This window comes from Excalfactoria chinensis, chromosome 19 (genome assembly GCF_039878825.1).
Source record: "Excalfactoria chinensis isolate bCotChi1 chromosome 19, bCotChi1.hap2, whole genome shotgun sequence".
NCBI lineage: Eukaryota > Metazoa > Chordata > Aves > Galliformes > Phasianidae > Excalfactoria > Excalfactoria chinensis.
Genome location: NC_092843.1, coordinates 3,430,079 through 3,451,910, shown reverse-complemented (window position 1 = coordinate 3,451,910; position 21,832 = coordinate 3,430,079). Strand labels below are relative to the sequence as shown.

Genomic DNA, 21,832 nt, shown 5'->3' with positions numbered 1-21,832 from the left:
GGGTTCTGTCTCTCGCTCTGCCTCTGCTTACTGCAGAGGAGGTGACTTAAGTGCTTTGAAAATGGTTATGAGAAAGCAAGCTCCAGGAAAAACTGCTTTTATCGTTTCGCTAAGCATCATAGCAGGCTGCCTTCTGTCACTGGTAACAGAATGTATATTTTTCATCTTCCAGCCTTTGTAGTAGCTCTGTCATATGTACACCTAGTTCTTTGAATGCCTCAGCAGTGTGCAATGTGGAAAGCTGTTCTCTGGTGAAAATGAAAGACAGCGTGTCTGCAGTGTTGCTTTTAATTATGTTGTCAAGTTGCATCTCCTTATCTAAGAAATGTTATTTCAGTCCCATGTTATGTAAGTTAAAACCTGGCTTTTAGAAAAAGTTGGAGGTTCCTCCTAAAGCATTATGAAATCCCAGAAAGCAGGGAATGTGATCGTGTTGTGAGTTTCTGGTGTGGTGTGTGATGATGGAAGAGGTGAGGAGAGTCAGGCTGAGAGCAGCTCCGTTCTGCCCAGGACAATGTCCTTATCTCCTTGTAAAGGTTCTTGGAAAGGATGTTGTTCTGTCATCTCTGAAGTGTAATACTGTTGGAACAGGCTAACAAATATAGCCAGTTTTGCTTTTCCATTCAAAGAAATGTCTGATATCCTTTTTGGCAAGGTGAGGGACAGGCATTAGTATAGTGAAAAATATTGGCACTTGTATACCCCAGCTCACTGATTTACACACAGTTCAAAGTGGTGAATGCTCTGGTAAGAGATGTCACTTCTTCTGTCCTTTGAAGTGGATGCATTCAGACGCTTTTCATCTATAGGATGTGAAAACAGTGAAAGAGTGCATAGTGCTTCTTGGAGGTCATTTTACATCCATCCTATTATAACCTGAATGTGGAATGGAGATGCTCAGAGATGTAGATAGAGTGGGGGAGGAAATGACAAATTTTAGCTGTAAAACCTACTGAATTTTTAGTATGATTGTGTGGGTAAATTATGTGGGTTTGAAGGATAATCATCCCATCAGAAAAGCACCTCTAGAGTCACCTTTGGTGCTTGCCGTACTGCTTGTGTCTAGACCCGGTGGCCTGTGTGAAGTAGGCCTCAGTAACCATCATGTTGTATAACTGGCTACTTCTCCATTATATTCTTGGGTTCCTTTAGACTGAAAACTGTGTTTTGTCTGCAGGCAGCCTCTGGCAAGCCTTTGTATGGTGAGAGGTGCCTTTCCAGCATAGCTGTGCTTTAGGTTTGGCTGCCACACTGAGGGAAGCTTTGTCTGGGGAGAACCAAGGGACATAGAGATCACAGCGTCACTGTTATGGAAACTGTCAGAGCCCAAAAATGTTTTGTGACGGTATTGAATGTTTCTGTGAACCTGTTCTACCTTTTATCATCAATCTGAATTAACTGCCTTTTTGAACACACAATCCAAGAGAGGATGCCTTTTGTCTGAAATAAGAACAGCGTGATGCTGGCTGCGGGGAAAGATATTAGTGACGATTATTGCAGAATTGATGACTGTGTGTTCTTTGCAGGACTGTGAAGACCCAAACCCTCTCATCCGTGCTCTGGCCGTCCGTACCATGGGATGTATTAGAGTGGACAAGATCACAGAGTATTTGTGTGAGCCTCTTCGCAAGTGTCTGAAGGATGAAGACCCTTATGTCCGTAAGACTGCAGCTGTCTGCGTGGCGAAGCTGCATGACATCAATGCCCAGATGGTGGAGGACCAGGGATTTCTGGATTCTCTGCGTGACCTGATTGCAGACTCGAATCCCATGGTAATGTATATATCCTTGCAGTGCATTGCCTGAATTTGCAGCAGAGACAGACAATCAGGAATGTGAAGGTTTCTAATTGCAGTTGATGCACCGTGAGGAATGCATTGATTAGGGAATGCTTACTGCTTGAGAAAATAGGATAAGCCTGTTTGGGCTCTTGCCTTTTTTGTCTATCTTGAGTGCTGCAGCAGAAGTTTAACTTATGGTCTGATGACTCAGAAGAGCAGGGTGAGAAATACTTTTTCTGATGTTCCTACCACGGCTACAGCTCGTAGCCGTTGCCTCCTGCAGTGAGGAGGGTGGGTGAATTCACTCACTAATGCAGAGCACAGATCTGATGGGTATATGCTTAAAGATGTCGTGTTATGCGATTATTATGGGTATGACAACTTATTCTATGGCGCATGAATCAAACCACATAAAGCAAATTGCTGCCCTGGGGTTACTATCATTGGGCAGCCCTGGATAAGTCAAGGGTGGGTGGTAAGGTACTGACCCTTCAGCAGGGAGTGAAGGCTGTGAGTACATTTCTTATGGCTTTTGAGTGGTGCTAAAACTGGAAGTACCTGGCTTTCACAGGCATAAATCAGTGAGTGGTGGTGCCAGCCAGAAGATAGAAGCACCTATTGCTGCAGTCTCTTTTCCAAGCTGTTCCCTTTTCTTCCCTCCTTGAATTTATTATGCCAGGCTTCTGTGTGCATACTCATGACTACTTGGAGGTTCTCCCTCTTCCTAAGTAATTTTGAGCTGCAAGGAGAACACCTGCTTTTTATAAATGCGATGCTGAAAGTGCCTTATGGCCTCTGAAGGTACTCGGTTGGGTTGCTTTAGATCCACTTAAATGCTGGCCCCTGACCTTCACTAGTGTGCTGGCAGTGATGGAGTGTTCTGTGAGCAGGGATATAACCTACTTCTCCTAGCCTGATTTCCAGCTCTTTAATTTTTTTCTGCTGATTTGAGCCTTGTGAATGTGAGCTGAGGAGCTTAGGCTTGAATAGATGTAGTACTTCAGGAGAAATATATAAGGTTTTGTTTGCCCTTTCTGTGTTTTGATCTCTATAGAGCTAACTGTTTTGGTAAGTGAACCATAGGCTGTTAGGAGAGAACCAATATCTATTTTAAAAGCATATTAATATTGGCTGAAATGAATGGAGAAAAAGGTAGAGATACCCAAGAGTAGTTTGTGCTCCATTTGCTAAATAAACCACCAAAATAACACAGAGGTGCCTAATAAAACATGATTAAATTAAACTTATGAGCTCTGTCTGGGTAATGAATGTGAGCTGGGATGGAAAAACCTTTACAGCTCTATCTTGGCTTAAACCCTACGGGGTCACAGAACCTGCATCGTGTCACACCTACCTGCTCGTCCTGAAGCTGAAAGTCCATGTCAGGATAATGCAGTTTGGAGGGGTGAAGAGGAGAAGCCTGTGGTGTGTTTTCAGATCAGCAGACTTCAAGAGGAATTGTGTGGCTGAAAATCAGTGTAATGTTTTCCAAGGTGGACAAGGCATTATATTCTTGCTTTTAAGGGGTGAGATTTTTATCAGCTTTCGGACTCCTATAGGTGCTGACTTAATATGCCACTTAAGCTGATTACAGAGCCTGAAAGTTCCTATTTTAGTTTGAAAAAGCAAAAGTGTCAGATATCAAATAAAGATTAGTGAAAAGAGTAGTATAGATACATCTATCCTTGTGGCGTATTCCTCTGCAAATGGTGCAACTTACCTAAACTCATTCATGATCTTACTATTATAAATGCTTCTCTTCTTTTAATGACTTGTGGAAATAGGCACATTAGGCATTTAATGGAGCAGAATGGATGTTAGGAAATCCACACTTGCTCTCTGTTCTGAAAAATGATGATTTTGTGCTGGAGTTGAAAAATCCTCACGTTGAAAAATAGTCTTCGAGAAGGGCTTGGTTTGACTTTGTAATTGGCTGCCTCCAGCACATGAGCAAGCACTATCTGTTCAAGCTGGATGCTGAGCTGAATAACAACTCCATCTGTGGCTTGCTGATTGCCTTGTAATTGCGTGGAGATCAGAGTGCATGCTTCTCTCTCTCTCACATCACCCTCATTGTAAAGGTGCCCAATGTGAAGCTGGAAGAAGCCTTGTCAGAACTATTTTTCTTTGTATTTTTAGAACTGGTAACTTATTGTCATGGAATCTCTTCTTCCCAGATGTGTCTCAAGGCAAACATTTTGTCTTCACTGCTCAGCATTTCCTTGTGAGAAGCTCAGCAGAACCAGGCCTGGATGAATATAAAGCTGGGGCTGGCTGCAGGAGGTGGGAGATCAGTCTCTTATGTGTGTGAAATCGTTCAGGGGACAACCACTCTTCCTTTATCCTCATTCTGTGTTCTTCTGGTGCTTGTGAATCGCATCTGATGGCTTTGAGAACACTGCACACCCCCAGCCCTGGTGATGGAGAGCATGGCCACAAGATGGCAGCAGCTCAAAGCAGAACCAAATCTGTTCATGGCCGCACACCTTGTTTTGTAACTAGTTCCCTTCTGGCTTGTATCACTGAGCTTCATGGTTTTCCTCGGGAATATAAATATTAGCAGAAAAGCATAAGGGGAAATTCATCTTGAGCTTTACTGGTCTTTTAGTATTTGAATGAACAACCTCTTTCCAAACACTTCTGATCCTTGACCTTCTAGGATAACTCTTAACCCATGGGATAATTTCCTTGTCCATCTGCATTAGCCATAAGGCTCCGCTTTGCTTGGTCTCGCCTTCACTCAGTTCTCTTATAGGTGCTGCTGGGATTTTAGTTTCTTGTCGTGTTTCTTTCTGCTATTCTGCTTTGTCATTGTGCTGCTTTGGGTGTCAGCTTCTACAGGTGTTGCTGCTCTGCTCCTGTGTTTTCATGGGCTGTATAGACATACCACTTATGTGCTGTTCAATAGCGTGGTGTAAAACATGACACCTAAACATCCCAGTTTATTGGAAGAAGCACTGTTGAGAATCAATATGGAGTAAACCGGGATCATGTAACAAGATAATTAGTGAAGACACCAAGCATATGGAATGGGTTTACTCTTTTGTCGAGCCTTTTTGCATTTGTTTTTAATAACCTGCAGTGAGATGAGGGTCTCTTGAGCCCAGACAGTGCGCAGATGTGAGGTTCATCTTGATGTAGTCAGAATCCCCTCTAGCAGTATTGAGTTTCCACAGCTCACAGACTAGACTGAAAGCCCACTGATCTGTATCACAGTGCTTTCTTGTCTCTCCTGCTGTGACTGCAAGCTCCACAGGTTCCTTCTCTGCCAAACAGAACTTCGTATATACATTTGTGCTTCCTGTATGGCATTATGGATGAAAAAGGTCCTCACTTTGTTTTTACTAGTTGCTGGCAAGCTGTGTGTCTGTCTGAGACTGTATCCAGGGGCATGAGACTGTTCAGAAGCAGTTCTACCTCCTGGGCTGTCCTCTGCTGTATGCTTTACAGCAATGCTGTTCCCCCTTGTGTAATAACATCAAGAAACTGCTGGGGGTCCTCTGAGTCCCAACAGGACTTTGTAGGTCTGCTCTTGAACAACTGAGGGTGGAACATCATCTTCTTCTTATGGCGCTTTGTAGAGCACTCCTGGCACTTACCTCTCTATCTTTCTTTTGGAGAAGATGAGAACTTTCTATGCAGAAGGGCTGTGGTTGCAGAGGAGCGTGTATAAATAGGGGTATGTTCATGTGTATGGTGGAATGCTTAAAAGAGGCGATGTGGGAGATGAGCAGGGAGTTCAGAGCCTGCTTTGCTTGCGTGGCTGTTCTGCAGCAGTCAGACTGCAAGGACTTAAAAGGGGAAGAGGGGAGAGCTGCCACCCTGCGCTGATGGCAGAGCTTTAGGTTGGGGTTTAGGGCTGGGTCAGGCTGACTGAGCAGTTCTCCAGGTTGTCACCCTGAAGAGATCTGAAAGAACTGTGGGCCTCTATGCAGGATCTGTTTTTGGAGGTAGGTTGAGAGATGCTGATTTGGGGTGGATTCTGTGACAGCCGTATTTTTCCCTTCCTTCTGAGCTCTCTCATTCTGGCAGAGATGCAATGTGTTCGTACAGTAATGCATGGATTTCCACAACTCCCAGGAGTCTGTCCTTACAGGACCCCTCATTTATAAGCCTTAATTGACAAATTCATCCATCGGAGACCTGTTTCCTTCCAATTACTGAGTGTGTCTAATTTCCCAAGTGTTACTCTTGCCCAATAGATCATCCTAGAATCTCTGATATCAATCTGAGCGCTGGGGAGTTTTGTTGGTATGTGCCTAGATGTTACACTTCCAATCAGAACAGACACTTCTAGCTACTGACCAGCACTGTTTGTCACAATACTCTGTAGCTGTGATACTCTGCTACCCCCCCCTCCCCGTCCTCCCACTGTCAGGGCTAAATAAGGTATTGACTGGTGGGCTCTCTTTTAAATAGGCTGCTGTGGTGAGAGAGCCCTGTTTGCCACTGGATGGTGCCAGTGAGAGCCTCTGCAAGGGAAATTGCAAGGGGCCTTGAAAAAGCCTGGGAAAGAACCTTTTCTGGTACGTGATAGGTGCTTGATCCTCGGGGTTCTTGGGGAAGCATGGTTTCCTTTCTTACACCTAACAGATCCTGATGCTGCAAGGACCACAGAGCAGGAGCAGCGTCCAGTCTGCTGCAAAGTGCTCTTTTTCTGCAGTTCCTCATAGGAGCAATGAAGCCTAAAAACCACTGAGGATGAGCTCATTGTGGGGAACATAACGCTTCACCTTCCCTGCCATTGCCACCTCCAGAAAGATTCATCCCACTTGCAAAAAGCAAGCAGGAGGTCTTTCCCATGCCACCCAGGCAATTTGCAGCTCTCTGGTCAGGAACTGATTACTTATCCAGCAGTGTGGTTCCAGAGCTTCAGGTACTGAAGTACAGCCTCGTAGAGTGGAAGTAGTGGAAGATGAATGCCTTTCTTAGAGCCCTGTGCAGGTGAGCTGCTACTTTCTAAGGCTATATGTGGACTGAGGACATGTTAGCCTCCCAGGGTTTTAATGTGGAGCTATATTATGCATTACATATTACACGCATTAATTTTGTGGAGCATTTATACAGGCTTTCTGATTTACTCAGGCCATTTTAGATGGTCTTGGGCCGTTTCTAGGGATGCTAACTTAAAGGGTGCTTGTAGATGAAAAAAATGTGGCATAAGCAGAGCTGGGGTGCCTAGCATTTAAAGGAAAGAGCTTGTCTATGTTGGTACCCATTAAGGACCTTTCAGACACGCTGTATCACCTGTGCTGTGCAGACAGGTGATATACACATCCATGCAGGTGCCCTCACCACCCTGCTGGGAGGCCGTGCTCAATGGCACGAGCACACCATGCACGCTCAGTGTGCTGCTGGAAAATGTCAGCACCTCTCTGTGTACTCAAAAACATCACGTGGTGCCTGGCTGTCTCGAGGCTGGGAGCCTCCGGTGAGGTGGGGAAGGCTGCCTTCCCTCTGCATCTTTTCAGAGCCCTTTGTTTTCTTTCTTTTCTTCCTCATTTTAATGGGATGGTGTGCCAGAGGTTCCCATTAAGCGGCAGAATGTTGTATTTCATTAACTACATTATACACTTGGTTTGATTTCCAATTAGCCTGGGATGCCAGCACAGTAATCAGATTGCTTTGACTGTTTGGTGTTCTAGATCCGCCTAGCTTCCCTCCCGTCCCCCCCCATCCCCTGCAAAGCTTTTCCGTGTGGGCTGGCAGGCAGACACTCAGGTTTTCACCCACCCCCTTCCCTCCTTGTTGATGTATTTTATACCATTTGCTCCGAGCGAAAGGTTTGAGCTGCCAGAAGGAATAACTGGCAAAGCAGAGCTCCGAGCTCTGCAGCTCCCCGCAGGTTGAAGCCAGGCTCTGGGGCTGCAGAGGGTGGGGGTTGTCTGTAGGTGGGTTTAAAAATGTGGAGTTCTCGTTAAATCCGTAGCACAGTTTTAAGCGTAGGGTTTATTTTTTAATAAGAGCCTGTGTGATTTAGTTATCTTGATACCAATGACACTTTTCCAAGTCTAAATTTGTCAGGAAATTCCAGCCAGAAAGCAAATTTATTGTCATTCGGCTCAACTGTGCTCTAAAGGGATGTTGCTGTGACTGCATTTGAATCGTGTTGACATGTACCCCGGGCGGATTATTTTAAATTAGCAAGGCAGGGACCTCAGCTGATGATGGTCGTTACTGTTTAATTTTCAGTCTGCTCTTCATTTGTACTTTCTGGTTGTTTTTTTAGGCTGATTTTCATTGGTTGGGATCTGTGAGCTGTGGTTGATTACACGTCGTTTTGCAGTGCACGTCCTCATGTATATGGCCTTATATAACATACAGCATATTTGTTCAGGCTTTTCTTTTTTTTTTTTGACTTTTTGTTATTGTAGAAAACAGTGCTTTACAGTGCATACTCCATTAATCATTGTCTCAGTTCTGTTATGATGCATTTGCATACAGAAATGAAGTTAAATTACAAGTTAAAGCTTTGCAAAGCTGTTCCTGTTCTTTGTTTGGATTCACCCGTCTTCAAGTAGCGAGCTATCCTTACTTCTGAGAGCCAAGAGCCCACGTGAGATGTTAGTTTGGCCTTTTTGTTTGCTTTGAGGTGGTGAAATAAGTCCTCCAGCCCTCAGCTGGTTTCTCATTGCTCGGAGTTGGCTGTGTGGTTTTGGAAGCAGAGGGCAGTGGCTTGTTGAAGAAGCCCATGGCTTGCTTTTTCTGCTCAGCTGATGTGACATTTGCTGTGAAACATCTCTGGTTCCATGATCAGACCTTACCTTACACCACATGTGAAGTTTTACCTTTACTTTCAGTATATTCCCCTGTACCATCATTATTTTCAAGGTGAAAAGAAACTGCTGTGTAACTCGTTTTATCACTTTGCACTTGTTAAGTAGATGGACTTCGTTATGTCATATTACTGTGCTAAGGAAGAAGAAGAATCAACCAAGTTGAACACTTAAAGTTCAGCATTTAAGTTGTAGATTTCCTTTGGCTTAGTACTGCTGAAGCTGATAGAGCATCCATACCTCCCCAGTAATGGCCAGCGCCCCGTGTTGTGGACAGCATTCCAGCTCAGATGTACATCTTGCCTGAGCCATGGCTTGGTGAGAGCTGTGGGCAGGATGGGAGCTGTGCACTGGGATGGAACCGTGCAGCTCTGGCTTGCTCTGCTCTGGGTTCTTGTCTCATCCTGCAGCCAGGACAGGGCCAATGAGGAGAGGTAAGCAGGCGTACTTGAACCAGTGTTTATGTTGGACCCGTTTCTGAAATCTGTTTTCATTTCAACTGTGCTGCGGCTGTGTAAAAAGCCTTGAAGATGCTAATTATTTTTGTTGGCATATTATAACACATCAATATGTTCAGTGTGAATCGCCAGCAATTACTTTTTTTTTTTTTTTGAATCAGCATTGCTTAAAGTTTATTGAAAATATTCCCCATCCCCTTCCATCTCCTCTTCAGGTTCATTTATCTTCATGTCACCAAGCTGACAGCAGCGCTGCTCTGCTTAGGTAGAAAGGTGAGGACCAGCTGTAGTTGCACACTAGGAGGCTATCCTGGCCAGTATGGCAGAGCTGAGCTGCTGCCCACATTTCACAGCCCCTTCTAGTCCTTTTTGTGATGCAAATTGGAGCCTGGGCAGCGGGCTCTTTGGGCATCATACTGTCTCATGCTCACACCTATGGGTGCTGCTAATGAAAACCTGACATGCTTCATCTGGTGGATTGACATTTAATGTCCCATCCTCAGCCTTCAATGGATTCCAGCATTTATGCTTCCATGCTAGTTGCTCAAAAGAGCCCCAGAAGATCCTAAAAGCAAGCAAGCCTTTGCTCACTGTGCTCTTTGGGTTGGAGTTGCTGCATTTTTGGGCATCCTCTGCATGTGGCAAACTCAGGGTGATAGAAATGGCTCCCTCTGCAAGGGGGGGAAGCTTCAGCACAGCTCCTTTCGCTTGTACTTGCTCCAGGGCTGAGAAAATATCCACGTGGTCTAATTATTGCAAGAAATCAGTGCCTGGCAGCTTGAGTTCATTTGCCAGAGCACAGCCCTCTTCTATAGCACAGCTGACAGGTACCTTTCTGCAGTGCTTTGGTTCTGTCACTTCCTTTTTGTTTTTTTTTTTTTTCCTCCATTGCATTTTATAAGTGTTTTCTCATAACGGTTTTGAAGTTTTAAGTTGCTTTTATGATTCGTCTCCACTTGAAAATTTCCAAATTATAATGAAATTAAAATGGTCTTCTGCTTCAGTTTGATGCTGTGTCACGTTAACCATTCAGGAATTAGGCAAATTAAATAATGTGACGAATAAGCAGCATATCTTAATAAGTAACTCATTAAAGCAGTATAGGAAGGGAGCAGTTCTGATTGCTAATGGCTTTGGTGACAGAAGGCTCACTCAGCTAATGAAATTCATCAAACTTGGATCGGAATCCTATCTCTGACCTCTAGGTGTGAAATGCAAAGCAATCAGCATTGCTGTGCTGCTGCAATGACTTTGGAATCCATTGCTTTAATGACAAGCAGTGATGGGAGCAATGCACAGAATTTCGTGCTTGTGCTGTTCTTGTTTTCAGTGTACTGTACCCAAACCCTCTTTAATCATGCAAGGGTTTTAATAAGATGCTCCTTTGACTTTAATCCCACAGAAAGTAATGTTATAAGGCCATGTTTGAGCAGGCTCGCTCAGTTGAGTTGGGGTGACATTGTATACCTTGTAGTATATCCCCAAAATATCTCTTCATTGGGCATTCTGATTTTGTGTGTCAAACTTGGGTTTAAATCTCTCTTCTGGTTTCATGTTAGGTTTTTAAGGAAATAGGAAAATCTTCCCATCTCTTGGATGGGTTAAGCCATATGTCAAAGGGCTGCCAAGGGGATCCTAGGCAAGAGGCATCCTTTCCTGAATGAGTACAGTAATTAGAGGCTTTGAGACCCTGACTGTGTCCTATAATTAGAATATCCTGAGTGGGAAGGAACCCACTAGGATCATCAAATCCTGCTCAATTTGGGCACCTGTTGGGAACAAGGAGAGATGATGCTTATGGGGGCTCGCCACATGGAAGCCTGGAGGCATGATGCTCTCATTCATCCATGTGGGCACTCTCTGATGCCATCGCTGGCTCTCTCTAAAATGATGTCTCAGATGAAGTCCTGGTCCCAGGTCCCCATTTTATCCAGAGACAACTTTAATTTCTGTCTAACATAGACAAGAACTCTTTCAGGTTGTGATTTCTCTAGCAAAATGCTCTTTACGACTGTGTTGACTTCTCACGTATCCTATGTTTGTCAGTAGCCCTTTCCAGCTGTGCTGCTGTTCTTTCACCTCTTCCCCAAGAGACTCAAAATTGCAGCAGAGAGTAAGGTTAAAGTCGGGCTTTGGCTTCTCAGAATTGTTTGTAAGGCTGTACTGGGTCCCTAAAGGCTGCAATGACTGATGTGATGGCTGCAGCTGTGAACACATTCTAGGATCTCCAAGTTTCCCACTTGTAACCCATGCTAAACCCAAATTAATCCCCGTCAAGCCACTGAAGACATAGCAGCAAGGAAAGCATCTCCTTGTCTCTTCTTTTCCCAGGTGGTAGCGAATGCTGTTGCTGCTTTGTCAGAAATCAGCGAGTCGCATCCCAACAGCAACCTGCTGGACCTGAACCCTCAGAACATCAACAAGCTGCTGACAGCTTTAAATGAATGCACAGAGTGGGGGCAGATCTTCATCCTGGACTGCCTGTCCAACTATAACCCTAAGGATGATCGTGAAGCTCAAAGGTAGGTTTGATCCTGCTCTCATGGGGTGATTTGGTAGCAGAGCACTTGCAGACTTCTGGCATTGTCACCTCTGTGAGAAAGGCTTGTAAATAACAGGACTGTGTGTTCTAGATCTCAAGCAGTACAAACAAACCTTGATGTAGAAGTTCAAAAGTGAGGTGAGCCTGGGGGATTTGGGCTGTTGCTGGTGACCCGCCACTTCCCATTGCACAACCGGTTTCTGTTTCTTGCTGCTCTTTTGTGTTTTCCACATAGGTTTGAGGGCTTCCATAGTATTTTTTCCAACTAAAAGTTAGCTTGTGGGAGAACTAAAACCAAGTTAAGAAACAACTTCAAATTCTCCTTTTTTGCTTCTACTTTCAACTCTAATAACTAAGCTACATGTGGAGACCTTAGGCTTACGTAGTGTGCTTCAAACCTCTTCCTGGTCTGTCTGAAATCATAAAGTCAGATTTCATACCCAAAACAACAAGGAACCAGAAAGGACGATTACTTCGGAATAAGGGAATTCTGAGACTTGATGTATTCTACGTTGAAACTTGAATGGAGGGGGGGGTAAGGAAGGGGCACGAGCCCATAAACAAAATTTGGTCAGACCTGCACTGATTTGCTGTATTTCTTTGGTGACTCTTCGTTTTGAAGCATAAGAGAGAACCCAATAAAAGATTTCTGCCAGAAGTCTTGCTGCATTTTTTTTCCACCTCCCTCCTTCCTGTGCTTTAAGATTTTGTGCTAGAAAGCAGATATTAATGAGTGCTAGCAACCTGCAGAGATCTCCAGAGTGTCAGGCCAGCATTATCCTGGCTTTGTCAGAGAGGCACCACTAGTTTGAGCAGCTGTGAACGTGCCCGAGTTCCTTATCCTTAATTCTGCCAGAGCTCTGTACAAAACTGGATGGGTAGTACTGACTCCCACTCCTTTCTGTGGAGCTTGACTCTTAGAGCCTGTCTTATTTCAGATTGAAGAATGGCAGTGCCTGCCTTCAGACTGTTCTCCTTTACAGCAAGGCTGGTGTCACTCTCTCTGCACATGGGGAGGCTGAGGCACAGTGAGATGAAGTGGCTTTGGCTTTGCAGGTTATCTTAGGTAGTGGCATCTGAGATCTGCTCTGGTCTTATTTCAGCCTCCTGTGCTCTTCCCTTATCCTTGCTGCCTCCCTTTCAGGGTGGCTGAAAGCAAAGCTTTCAGAGAGGGTAACTTTATGGAGGCACAGATGGGAATAAGATTGTTCTGGGGTAGCAGTGTGGCTGGAAGAATTTGAGCAAAGTATAGCGGGAGAGAAACTTGAAGCTGTGAAAGAAGTCATTCTTCTTTGCTTCCTGCTGTGTTCAGGAAAGCAAGGCTGCCTGTTCTTTATAAACAAGAAGAAGCAAACGCTTCTGACCTGAGGAAGGTGTCTTTAGCTGTGTGCATTCTTCAAAATTCGGGTAAGGTGTGAAATATTTTGAGATTTCTGGATTAAATGTGAACCCCTCATCTGCTCCCCCCCAGTATCTGTGAGCGGGTGACCCCTCGGCTGTCCCATGCCAACTCAGCAGTGGTACTGTCAGCAGTGAAAGTTCTGATGAAGTTCCTGGAGCTTCTCCCCAAGGACTCAGACTATTACAACATGCTGCTGAAGAAGCTTGCCCCTCCGCTGGTTACCCTGCTGTCTGGAGAGCCTGAAGTCCAGTATGTCGCCCTTAGGAACATCAACTTAATTGTGCAGAAAAGGTAAAATCTTATTTCCTGGATGTGGGAGGGCATCTGCTTTACCTTCTGCTATTTCCATACACGCAGAACTGCCTTTAGTTCAGGTTCAGCCCCCTCAAGGGATGGATTAAACAGTCTTGTGACTCTGGTAGCTTACATAAGTTGTGTCGTTGCAGAGCACTCGTGATACCTGTGTCACACCGTGCTTTGTTACCTGTCTTTTTCTCTTCACTGCATTTGAAGTGCACTGAGAAGTGCCCTCCCACCAGACTGTAAAACAGATTGCATGCAGGGAGGAGAGTGTAACTGCACATGGGTCACAGTGACCTGTAGAAACTCGGTGTGCCTTATCCTATTTGTTGTTTAATGCAGAAGAACCGTGCTGGTAACATACCAATGTGCAGCATGTTGTTTTTTCACCAGTTTACTTCCACTTGCTTAAATGCTGCCTATCCTTACTGGAAAGGTGGGACAGCACTTTGTGGTTGTGTGTGCATGGCAGAGTTACTGTGCAATGGCAAGTGAAAACAGCAAATGAATTTGTCAGTGGGATCTACATAAAGATCTTTCACTGATGACACTGATAGGCTCATTAGTGCATAATAGCATTGTGTGCAGTGCTTGGCTCAGCAGTTCAAATAGATGAGGTAAAAGATGTAGATGTGGTTAGATGGACCAGATAAAATGGAGCCTGTTGTTTTTACCAGTCTTGGGTGAAACAGTGTTATGTTCCCTTCAGGCCTGAAATCCTGAAGCAGGAAATCAAGGTGTTCTTTGTGAAGTACAACGACCCTATTTACGTCAAACTGGAGAAACTGGACATCATGATCCGCCTGGCTTCTCAAGCAAACATTGCCCAGGTCAGCTCAGCAAGTTCTAACAGATCCTGCATGTGTCCCTCTGGTCTCTGAGAGAGAATGTGCAGCTATCACCCATGTTGTCCCACTGTTAGGCATCAATTTCCCTGTGCCCTTTGCATGGAAGAACTGGAGTTTTCCCTGTAATTTCAGTGGAGGTACCAAGTGTTGTGACAATTAGGTAGATCATTTTACAGATTATGATTCCAGGTGAAAAGTTCCTGTCAATGAGTCGCTGCTAGAGCTGAGGTTAGAATAGGAGGCTTGTTTCCAGTGAGAGAGGTGTGCCTTTAATGGAGGCATTCTGAAAGGTCAAACGTTACTGAAGTGTGAATTTCAAGTCTATTACTTAAATAGTTACACCCTTGCATAGGCACTCTGCAGAGCTAAAATAACCTTCATCTTGCTTAACTTGCTTGCAGAATGGGAACTTCACAAAGCTAAGCTGAATTGAGACGGCTTTCTAGTTTAGATTCTCTTTGAATTTAATGTAGTTTAATCCAAAGCCCTTAAATAAAGTAAGTGTTCTTGAGTGCCACTCTGGTCACAAGGCCTAATGCTAATGCAGAATGATTAATGCCTCTGTTTAATGCTATTATTGTCCTATTCTAATTATCAAAGAGCAGCTTCATTTAATGTGACACTTTTAAGCAGCTGTCTCCACTGTGTTCTCCTTGTCTGTTTGGTTTTTGTTTGGTGTTTGTTTGTTTGTTTTGAACAGAGCAAGGTAATTCCATGCCCCTCTTGTGCTGGCTATGTGGAAAACATTTTAAAATGCAGTTTCCATGAGAATGTAGGCTCCACACCAGATTTAATGCCTAGTGTTTAGATAATGCAGGTTGTCTGGATGAAAGGCAGTGGTGTCTGGAGGACAGTGTCTCCATCTGGGATCTGCAGAGAAGCAAATAAATCCCTTCCTGGTTCTGAAGAGGCATTCCTAAAAACAGCTCAAGCTTTGTCAGAAACGCATGCTGAAGTGAGACCCACTGAGAGCAAACTTCTGCTCCCTTCTTCCCCATGCAGGTTGTTGAGGCACCCAGTCTCCGTGCCTTCTGTATGAAGCAACAGACTGCTTGTATCCGAGGCTCTCAGATTCAGGCAATATTTGGAAAGCACAGACTACTAAACATGAGTGCTAAGTGTTGTGCAACGTAGATCATCCAAGGAAATAACAGGACTTCAAAACGCAGATGTCCTGTCTTCTTCTTGTAGATTTATTTGTCTGCAGTCTGGCCCTTCAAGGCTTCTTTATCTTGTCACTGTTCAGAGTGGTTGGCATCGACTACGGATTTTTTTCAAACAACTGTCTCACTTTGTGCTGTCTCACTCCTCCTTTGCCATCTCTTTTTGACATCACCATGATGTCATGTGTGACATGAGAAGCTGAAGCGTGAGGTTTTGAGAGCAGATAGGTCGCATGGGGCATTTTTGTTAACGATTTCTTGTTTTGAGGTAAAGCAGCTTTTTGCTGTAAGATCCAGGTGGGTCTTGGTGTGAGCCCTTGTTCAGTTTCCATTATCAAAATAACTGAAATAGAGGCATAAATCTTCAGAGGAGACAAATCTTTATGTTGTTACTGGTCCCTCTGTGTTCCATGATGTCTTTGAATCCCTCTTTGACCCAGTAAGGGCGTGTAGGTTCATCTCCATGTAGAAAGGAGAGAGGAAAAAATGATGAGCTTTGCATGCAGTTGATGTAGCGCAATAAGTACAATAAAGTACATAAGATCTGCATGTGTGGTATGTCAACCCCATGTCAGTGTAAGGGGGATTGCAATGGTTAAGTATAGCAGGGCTGATTTTGCCCCCAGCTGTTCGTCAGGGGAGCTTGGAGCCATCTTTTGGCTTCAGCCACCCTGAATCAAGTCTGCCTGCCTAATCCAAGCCGTATTTCCTCCTGACAGCATTGGTTTCAGAGGTAGAGATTGACTGCAGGGTTTGACAGCGTTAGCTTTGGTTGTGCCTGGTTGGCTGTGGAAGAAAACATCCTGCTTGTGTTCAGGTGTTTGGGTGACATCCCTTGTCAGACAGGTGTTCACTTTGGTGTGCTTTCTTTGCAGGTGCTGGCAGAGCTGAAGGAATATGCTACTGAGGTGGATGTTGACTTTGTTCGCAAGGCTGTTCGAGCTATCGGACGCTGTGCCATCAAGGTTGAGGCAAGTACCCGAGGCTTCAGATTTTCCATGCTTCTCTGACTCCAGAACCAATATTGAGATTCTTTGTCTTGTTCCCACATCACACAAGGCTTCTTTGCTCCTATGTTGGTGATTGGGTGATGTAGATCCATCATACCTGTGGGCACAGCCTCAGCAGAGCAACAGGGTTATGAGCTCTGGGTGACTATATCACAAGACGGGGGGTTGTTTCTCTCAGTCTTCAGCCTGCAAGCAGAGCTAGGCAGCAAAATCATCATGGATAGGAGTATGTAACTGTGCTGGCTTCAGTAGAACAGTGACCGCTTATTCACAAGGTCCTCCTTTAATCGCTGTGACCTGACCTTTCAGAAGGGGCTGGAAAAGAAACTGAATGCAGAAGAACTCAGTATTAAATGTTTTGTGTTCCTCCCCCATTTCCACTGAATAGAACACAGAGTTACGGAGTCTGGTTATGGAGTCAGCGCTGAAAAACAACTTGCACAGATATGGAGTCTCTGGTTCTGAAGGTCTCTGTAGTTGTCTTCATTTGGAGTGTGCTCTCTGCAATCTAGATGCTTATACAAATACATTCCCAGGAGTCTTTGCAGTTATCCAGAACAACAGTTTGAAACATCCTCTGCCAGCTCAGCATCCACCAAATTGCACATAATAGATTTATTTTTTTTAATGGTGTTCCTGCTAATTTGCCTGTAAATAAATCTAGTGTGCCTGACAGGAGCTCGGAAAGGCTGTGAATAGAGAGATGTCTTATGCTGTGGTGTTGATACTTCCCACTAAACTGATAAACGAGTGCCAAATGTCACATAAGTGGTCTAATTTCAGCTGAGCTCATTTAGCTCTTGATAAAGGGTGTTCCCATGAGCACTGTGCGGCAGCAGGTTTAAATAAAAACCTCATCGTGTCTGGCTGAGAACAGAGTCAGAGCACAGGTGTCCCTCATTTCAGTTAAACCACCGGTAGCCTGCATAAAGAGGACACCAGCTTTGTCCTCTTGAGAGATCTACTGCCTATTCCCACTCAGCTTTCTTTTCTCCCCTTCAGCTCTCAGAGGTTTATCGCTGCAGTGGGCTTGCTTTTAAGTGGGACCAACAGAGCGGGTGATCACAATTTCAAGTCTGCAGCTCAGAACTCTGAGTGCTCCCTCTGTGTTGCCTGCAGGCAGGAGGCTGTCTGAAGAAGCCACAGCAGTGACAGTAGGAAATGCTTCTGAGCATCAAAGAGGGCTAGTGAGAAGTTAAAAGGAGCTGGTGGCAGCCTTCCTGTTGGGGTGCTTGTGCTGGGCAGGGCAAGCTTGCTTTACTTCTCAGCAGGGACTTTCTCACTGGGGCTTGGCCCTGTGTCTGTCCTGGTTTCAGATGGAAGGTGATGTATTCTGACAACATTGTGATGCTTTTGGAAGTTTTCACCCTTTCTCACTCTTGTCCTTGGCACTTTTTGTTTCCATCCCTAATTCCGTGCCGGAGTTGCATTCAATTTGCAAAGGGCCAATAATAACTATAATATTCCACAGATCAACAAATCTGCAGTGACCCTCCAGCTGTTTTTTGAATTTGAATTTGAATTTGAAGCTCTCAGCAAGTAATGTTAACCTTGTTGGTTTGTTTTTAGCAGCACTCCTTTGAAGTCACTAGTGCTAAAGATGAGCTCTGTTTTCTCCTCTAACAAGAGCCAGACTTAAGAGGGCAAACAGAACAACTCATTGCATGTCCTCATCTGTAGGTTAATCTCTGTCCTCAGTGCATCTGTGTTTACTAGAGGCTGTTTGTTCTGTGAGTTATGACTAATGGAAGAGCATTCTCTCAGCCATCAGTGTCCAAGCTCCCAAGGCTTAGAAGTCTGCTTTTTGACATAGGGCACAGGCAGCAGTAGCTGTTGATGAATGAGTATTCACAGGGAACCTCAGCTCTGCCTTCAAGGATCCTACCTTTCATCCAATTATCTCTCCTAAAAGAGTAAGACAGTAAAATAAATTTGTCGGCTGAGCAAGTGTGGCAATACCTTTGTTGTGTAGCAATGCACAGTGCTGGGAGCACAGGTAGTGCTTATTTTGGAAGTGTAAGCGATACGCATCCTGTACAACAAGGTTAAGGGATTTTGCACAGTCTTTAAGTCATTGTGTTGGTTTGGGGATGTCAGAACAAACATGTTTTGTGTGGGTAGACCAGCTGGGGTCAGAGTTGGCTTTGGTTGTACCTACAGCATGCTGTTAGTTAGCCAGACTTGATAGCATCAGTTGAAGGTATCTGTGGTGTGCTCTGCTGATGCCACCGGATGAAGAACCTGTTTGATCCTTAGCTGGTTTGGTAATGCAGCACTGCTCCTTTTCTTCTTAGGCCTCTAAAGAAAAGGAACTGATGTAGGTGTTGTACAAATGGTGAATCCTCTGGAGCAAAAGAGAAGCAGCAGGAGCTGTGTTAGAGGGGGATTTATCTTGGTTCCAGGAGATTTTGCCAGCAGATGAGCTCTTGGAAATCTTTGAGGCTGATGAATGTAATCCGGTGGGCTTTTGGATACCACAGCAAGTTGGCTACTACTTGATTGTCCTTCCCTGTGCCAGCTTGAGAATTGTTCTACTCATCAGTTTGCAGAGCACTGCGGTGCCTGGAACATCCACCTTCACACAGCAGAGTGTTTACAAAGGATGGGGTGAGCAGAACTGTGTTTTGTTGCAGGGACTTCAGAGCTGCTCTGTGCGTATGCCCACATGACAACTGGCTTTCCAAGGGACTCTTGGGGTAAAAATCAATAGTGTGTATTTCAAAGTGGATGTTATGCTCTTCCTAGAAAAATGTCATGCTTCGAAGTGTCTAAAGAAGAGAAAAACAAGCCATGAATTGCTTTTCCTTGAAATCTTTGACTCTGTGCTAGGTGTAGAACCAGACAGGGCTGCACTGCTGAAGTTGCAAACAGCAGCTGGTGCTGTATGTACTGGAGAGAGGAGTGGGGTAAGGACAGGTTTACCCCCAAGTGCCTCTAAGGTCAGCTATTAAAACGGCTAGTGACAGTTTTGGAGAGACTGGTAAGAGATGAAATTGCAAGGTCTGCAGCATCCACCTTGCAAGGATGTTGAGTGGGGCTCCCATGATGGCAGAGCAAATGTTGATTTATATAGCGTCTCCTTGGCTGATCCCCACGCTGACATTGTCACTGTTTGCACATGTTTGCTGTGTTTGTAAGATCTGCTTTAGTCACAGGGCAAAAGATCACCAGGAGGTTTTGCTCTTTGCTTGTCCTGAATTTAGCTGTGCATGTTGTCAGGATTGGCCTTGATATTTCTGCCCATTCTCAAAATAAAATAAAATGGATTCCAGCAACTTACTGTAATACCATTTTAATTCTCCTTCTCTTACCCAGCCTTCAAGTGCTGGAAAAGCAGAGGGGGCTGTTAGATCACTTGAATTGAAAAATCCACCTACGGTGCTATTGTTTGTGCCCTACGACATTTGTCTCCATCCTGAATGCTTTATGAATGTTCTGATGGCAACTGCCTAGGCAGTGTCATGAGCAGTCTGCTTCTCACATTAATCACCAGCTGTGTAATGAGGCTTCACGCGTACTCTGCTAATAGCCAAATCATTGTCCCTGTTTCAGACACTCTGGTGCTGGAGTTTGTTGCTCCTGTGTTGTCCTGCCTGCCTGTGCTACTGGGGAGCAGACCTCCATGAACCGATTGCCTCTAATTCCAGTTCTGATTCCTGAAGTGTGCCAGTGACCAGTCCTTGTTATCCTATGGGTCTGTGGCTGGGAGTTATGAACTGCTTAATGTGAAATTTGCATTGGCAACAGCTGTATTGCTGTTTACAACTGTCTCTTCACAAATTGCTAGTGACCTCACCCCCAAAACACACTGCACTTGATGCTGATCTGAGCTGCTTTTTGCTGTTAATCTCGCAGTGCATTTGGTGCGTGGTTTTATCTGCGACCCTCTAGCTTCCCCACCTGTCTTCCAGCAGTTCCTGTCAAAAGTCCTCCAGCCCTGATTGCTTTCTTAGGCAAGTCCTGGAGAGCTCAGGAGTTGGAGTCAGTTGGTGTCTCCACTGTCTAACAGCCTAAATTCCTTGGCTAATAGGTTGCTGTCACCTTGCAGGGTTTTTATGGTTGGTAGCTGTAGTGCTTTTGTTTTTCCCCCGTTGGTCTTTTTCCATATGCATCCCAGGTTTCTCAGCGTGTGCTGTGAGAGAAATATTTCTTCACCTTGTTTTGTCTTGTTCTGTTCTTCATCCAGCAATCTGCAGAGCGCTGCGTGAGCACGCTGCTAGACCTCATTCAGACCAAGGTCAACTACGTCGTCCAGGAGGCCATTGTGGTCATCAGGGACATCTTCCGCAAGTACCCCAACAAGTATGTGGAAGTATTGCAAGGCTTTTGGAAACCTTTGTCTGCTAGCACCACAGTGCAGCAAGGCAAAACCCACCCAGCAGAGCTTAGCAGAACACCAAGCCCAGGTCTTTCTGAACAGCAGTGTCTGTTTCGGTCTTAGCTGCTGATGTGATGCAGACGTCAACTCTAGACGAGACAGCAGCCTGACAGGTTGAAATTGAACTAGCTTTCTCCATCAAATCTTCTCTCTGACTTGGCCCAGCTTATTTTATGCCTTCATGCAATAAGGTTTTGTTTCTTCAGCTGTAAAACGGTGCAGCAGTGTCTTTCAGCAGGGGTTTCGTGATCACCTAAAAAGTAATAGAAGGCATCCGTGGGTCTTTCTGGCAATTTCTGCTGTCAATTACAAGATAGATTGTGTACTTACAACAGGGATACCCACGCATGGGAATAGAGGAACCTAAATAATTAGTGTTGGGGTATTGTCTGTTTTATAGCAAAGCCTTTGGGGAGTGTAATATCCAATTCTAGAGTTGCTAGTCTGAAGATAGTAGGAAGGCTGCAGGATCTGATACAGACTCATTTTGAATGTTTGGATCAAGTGTTCCCTTTAGCAAAATGGAAGGGGAGGCAGCTTTGTCTCGAGCACCACTTCTGGGTGGCCCTGCTGATTAAAGAAACTGCAAAGCCCTCACGGATCCTGTGAGGTCCTGGCACTCAGACTGGAGAAGGAAAAAGGCTGGGAATATCTTCAATTGATTGAAAACGCTGCTTGTTTCACGTTGTATAGAAATACGCAGCATTGTAATTCAGTACAGGATTCTCTGCAGAATTGTGGGCTGAAATGAAATAAACACAAGTTGAGTTCGCCCCAGTAATTCACCTCTACTCTGATAAATCAGGTATGAAAGCATCATTGCCACCCTGTGTGAGAACCTGGATTCCCTGGATGAACCAGATGCTAGAGCTGCCATGATCTGGATCGTGGGTGAATACGCAGAACGAATTGACAATGCAGATGAGCTGCTGGAGAGTTTTCTGGAGGGCTTTCATGACGAAAGTACTCAGGTACAAACTGTGTTACACATCTTGCCTGTAATGTTTCCTGTTATGCATGTGTGGGACTGACTGTAAATGTTACTGCAGCACTCAGAAAACTGCTTCCAACTAAAAGTTAAAGTTTTACCTACAATAAAACCTTGGGACTCTGCAGATTTTCTGTCTCCTAAATCTATTGTATTTTAAGTTATTTTTGTAAAAGGATGAGACAAA

At 44.7% G+C, this 21,832-nt stretch overlaps 1 protein-coding gene across 4 annotated transcripts in view; it reads left to right on the top strand.

The window, feature by feature from the left end:
* AP2B1 (adaptor related protein complex 2 subunit beta 1) overlaps positions 1 to 21,832 on the top strand; it is a 60,889-nt gene that overhangs the window by 6,447 nt on the left and 32,610 nt on the right. For all 4 annotated transcript variants that reach the window (XR_011905643.1, XM_072353951.1, XM_072353952.1 and 1 more), the window contains exons 5-11: positions 1,527 to 1,772; positions 11,346 to 11,536; positions 13,028 to 13,249; positions 13,968 to 14,088; positions 16,145 to 16,240; positions 20,466 to 20,581; positions 21,463 to 21,628. Coding sequence is in view for 3 of the 4 variants with exons in the window: in XM_072353951.1 (XP_072210052.1) it covers positions 1,527 to 1,772; positions 11,346 to 11,536; positions 13,028 to 13,249; positions 13,968 to 14,088; positions 16,145 to 16,240; positions 20,466 to 20,581; positions 21,463 to 21,628 (1,158 nt within the window). In the remaining variant the exon portion in view is untranslated. The remainder of the gene's footprint in view (positions 1 to 1,526; positions 1,773 to 11,345; positions 11,537 to 13,027; positions 13,250 to 13,967; positions 14,089 to 16,144; positions 16,241 to 20,465; positions 20,582 to 21,462; positions 21,629 to 21,832) is intronic.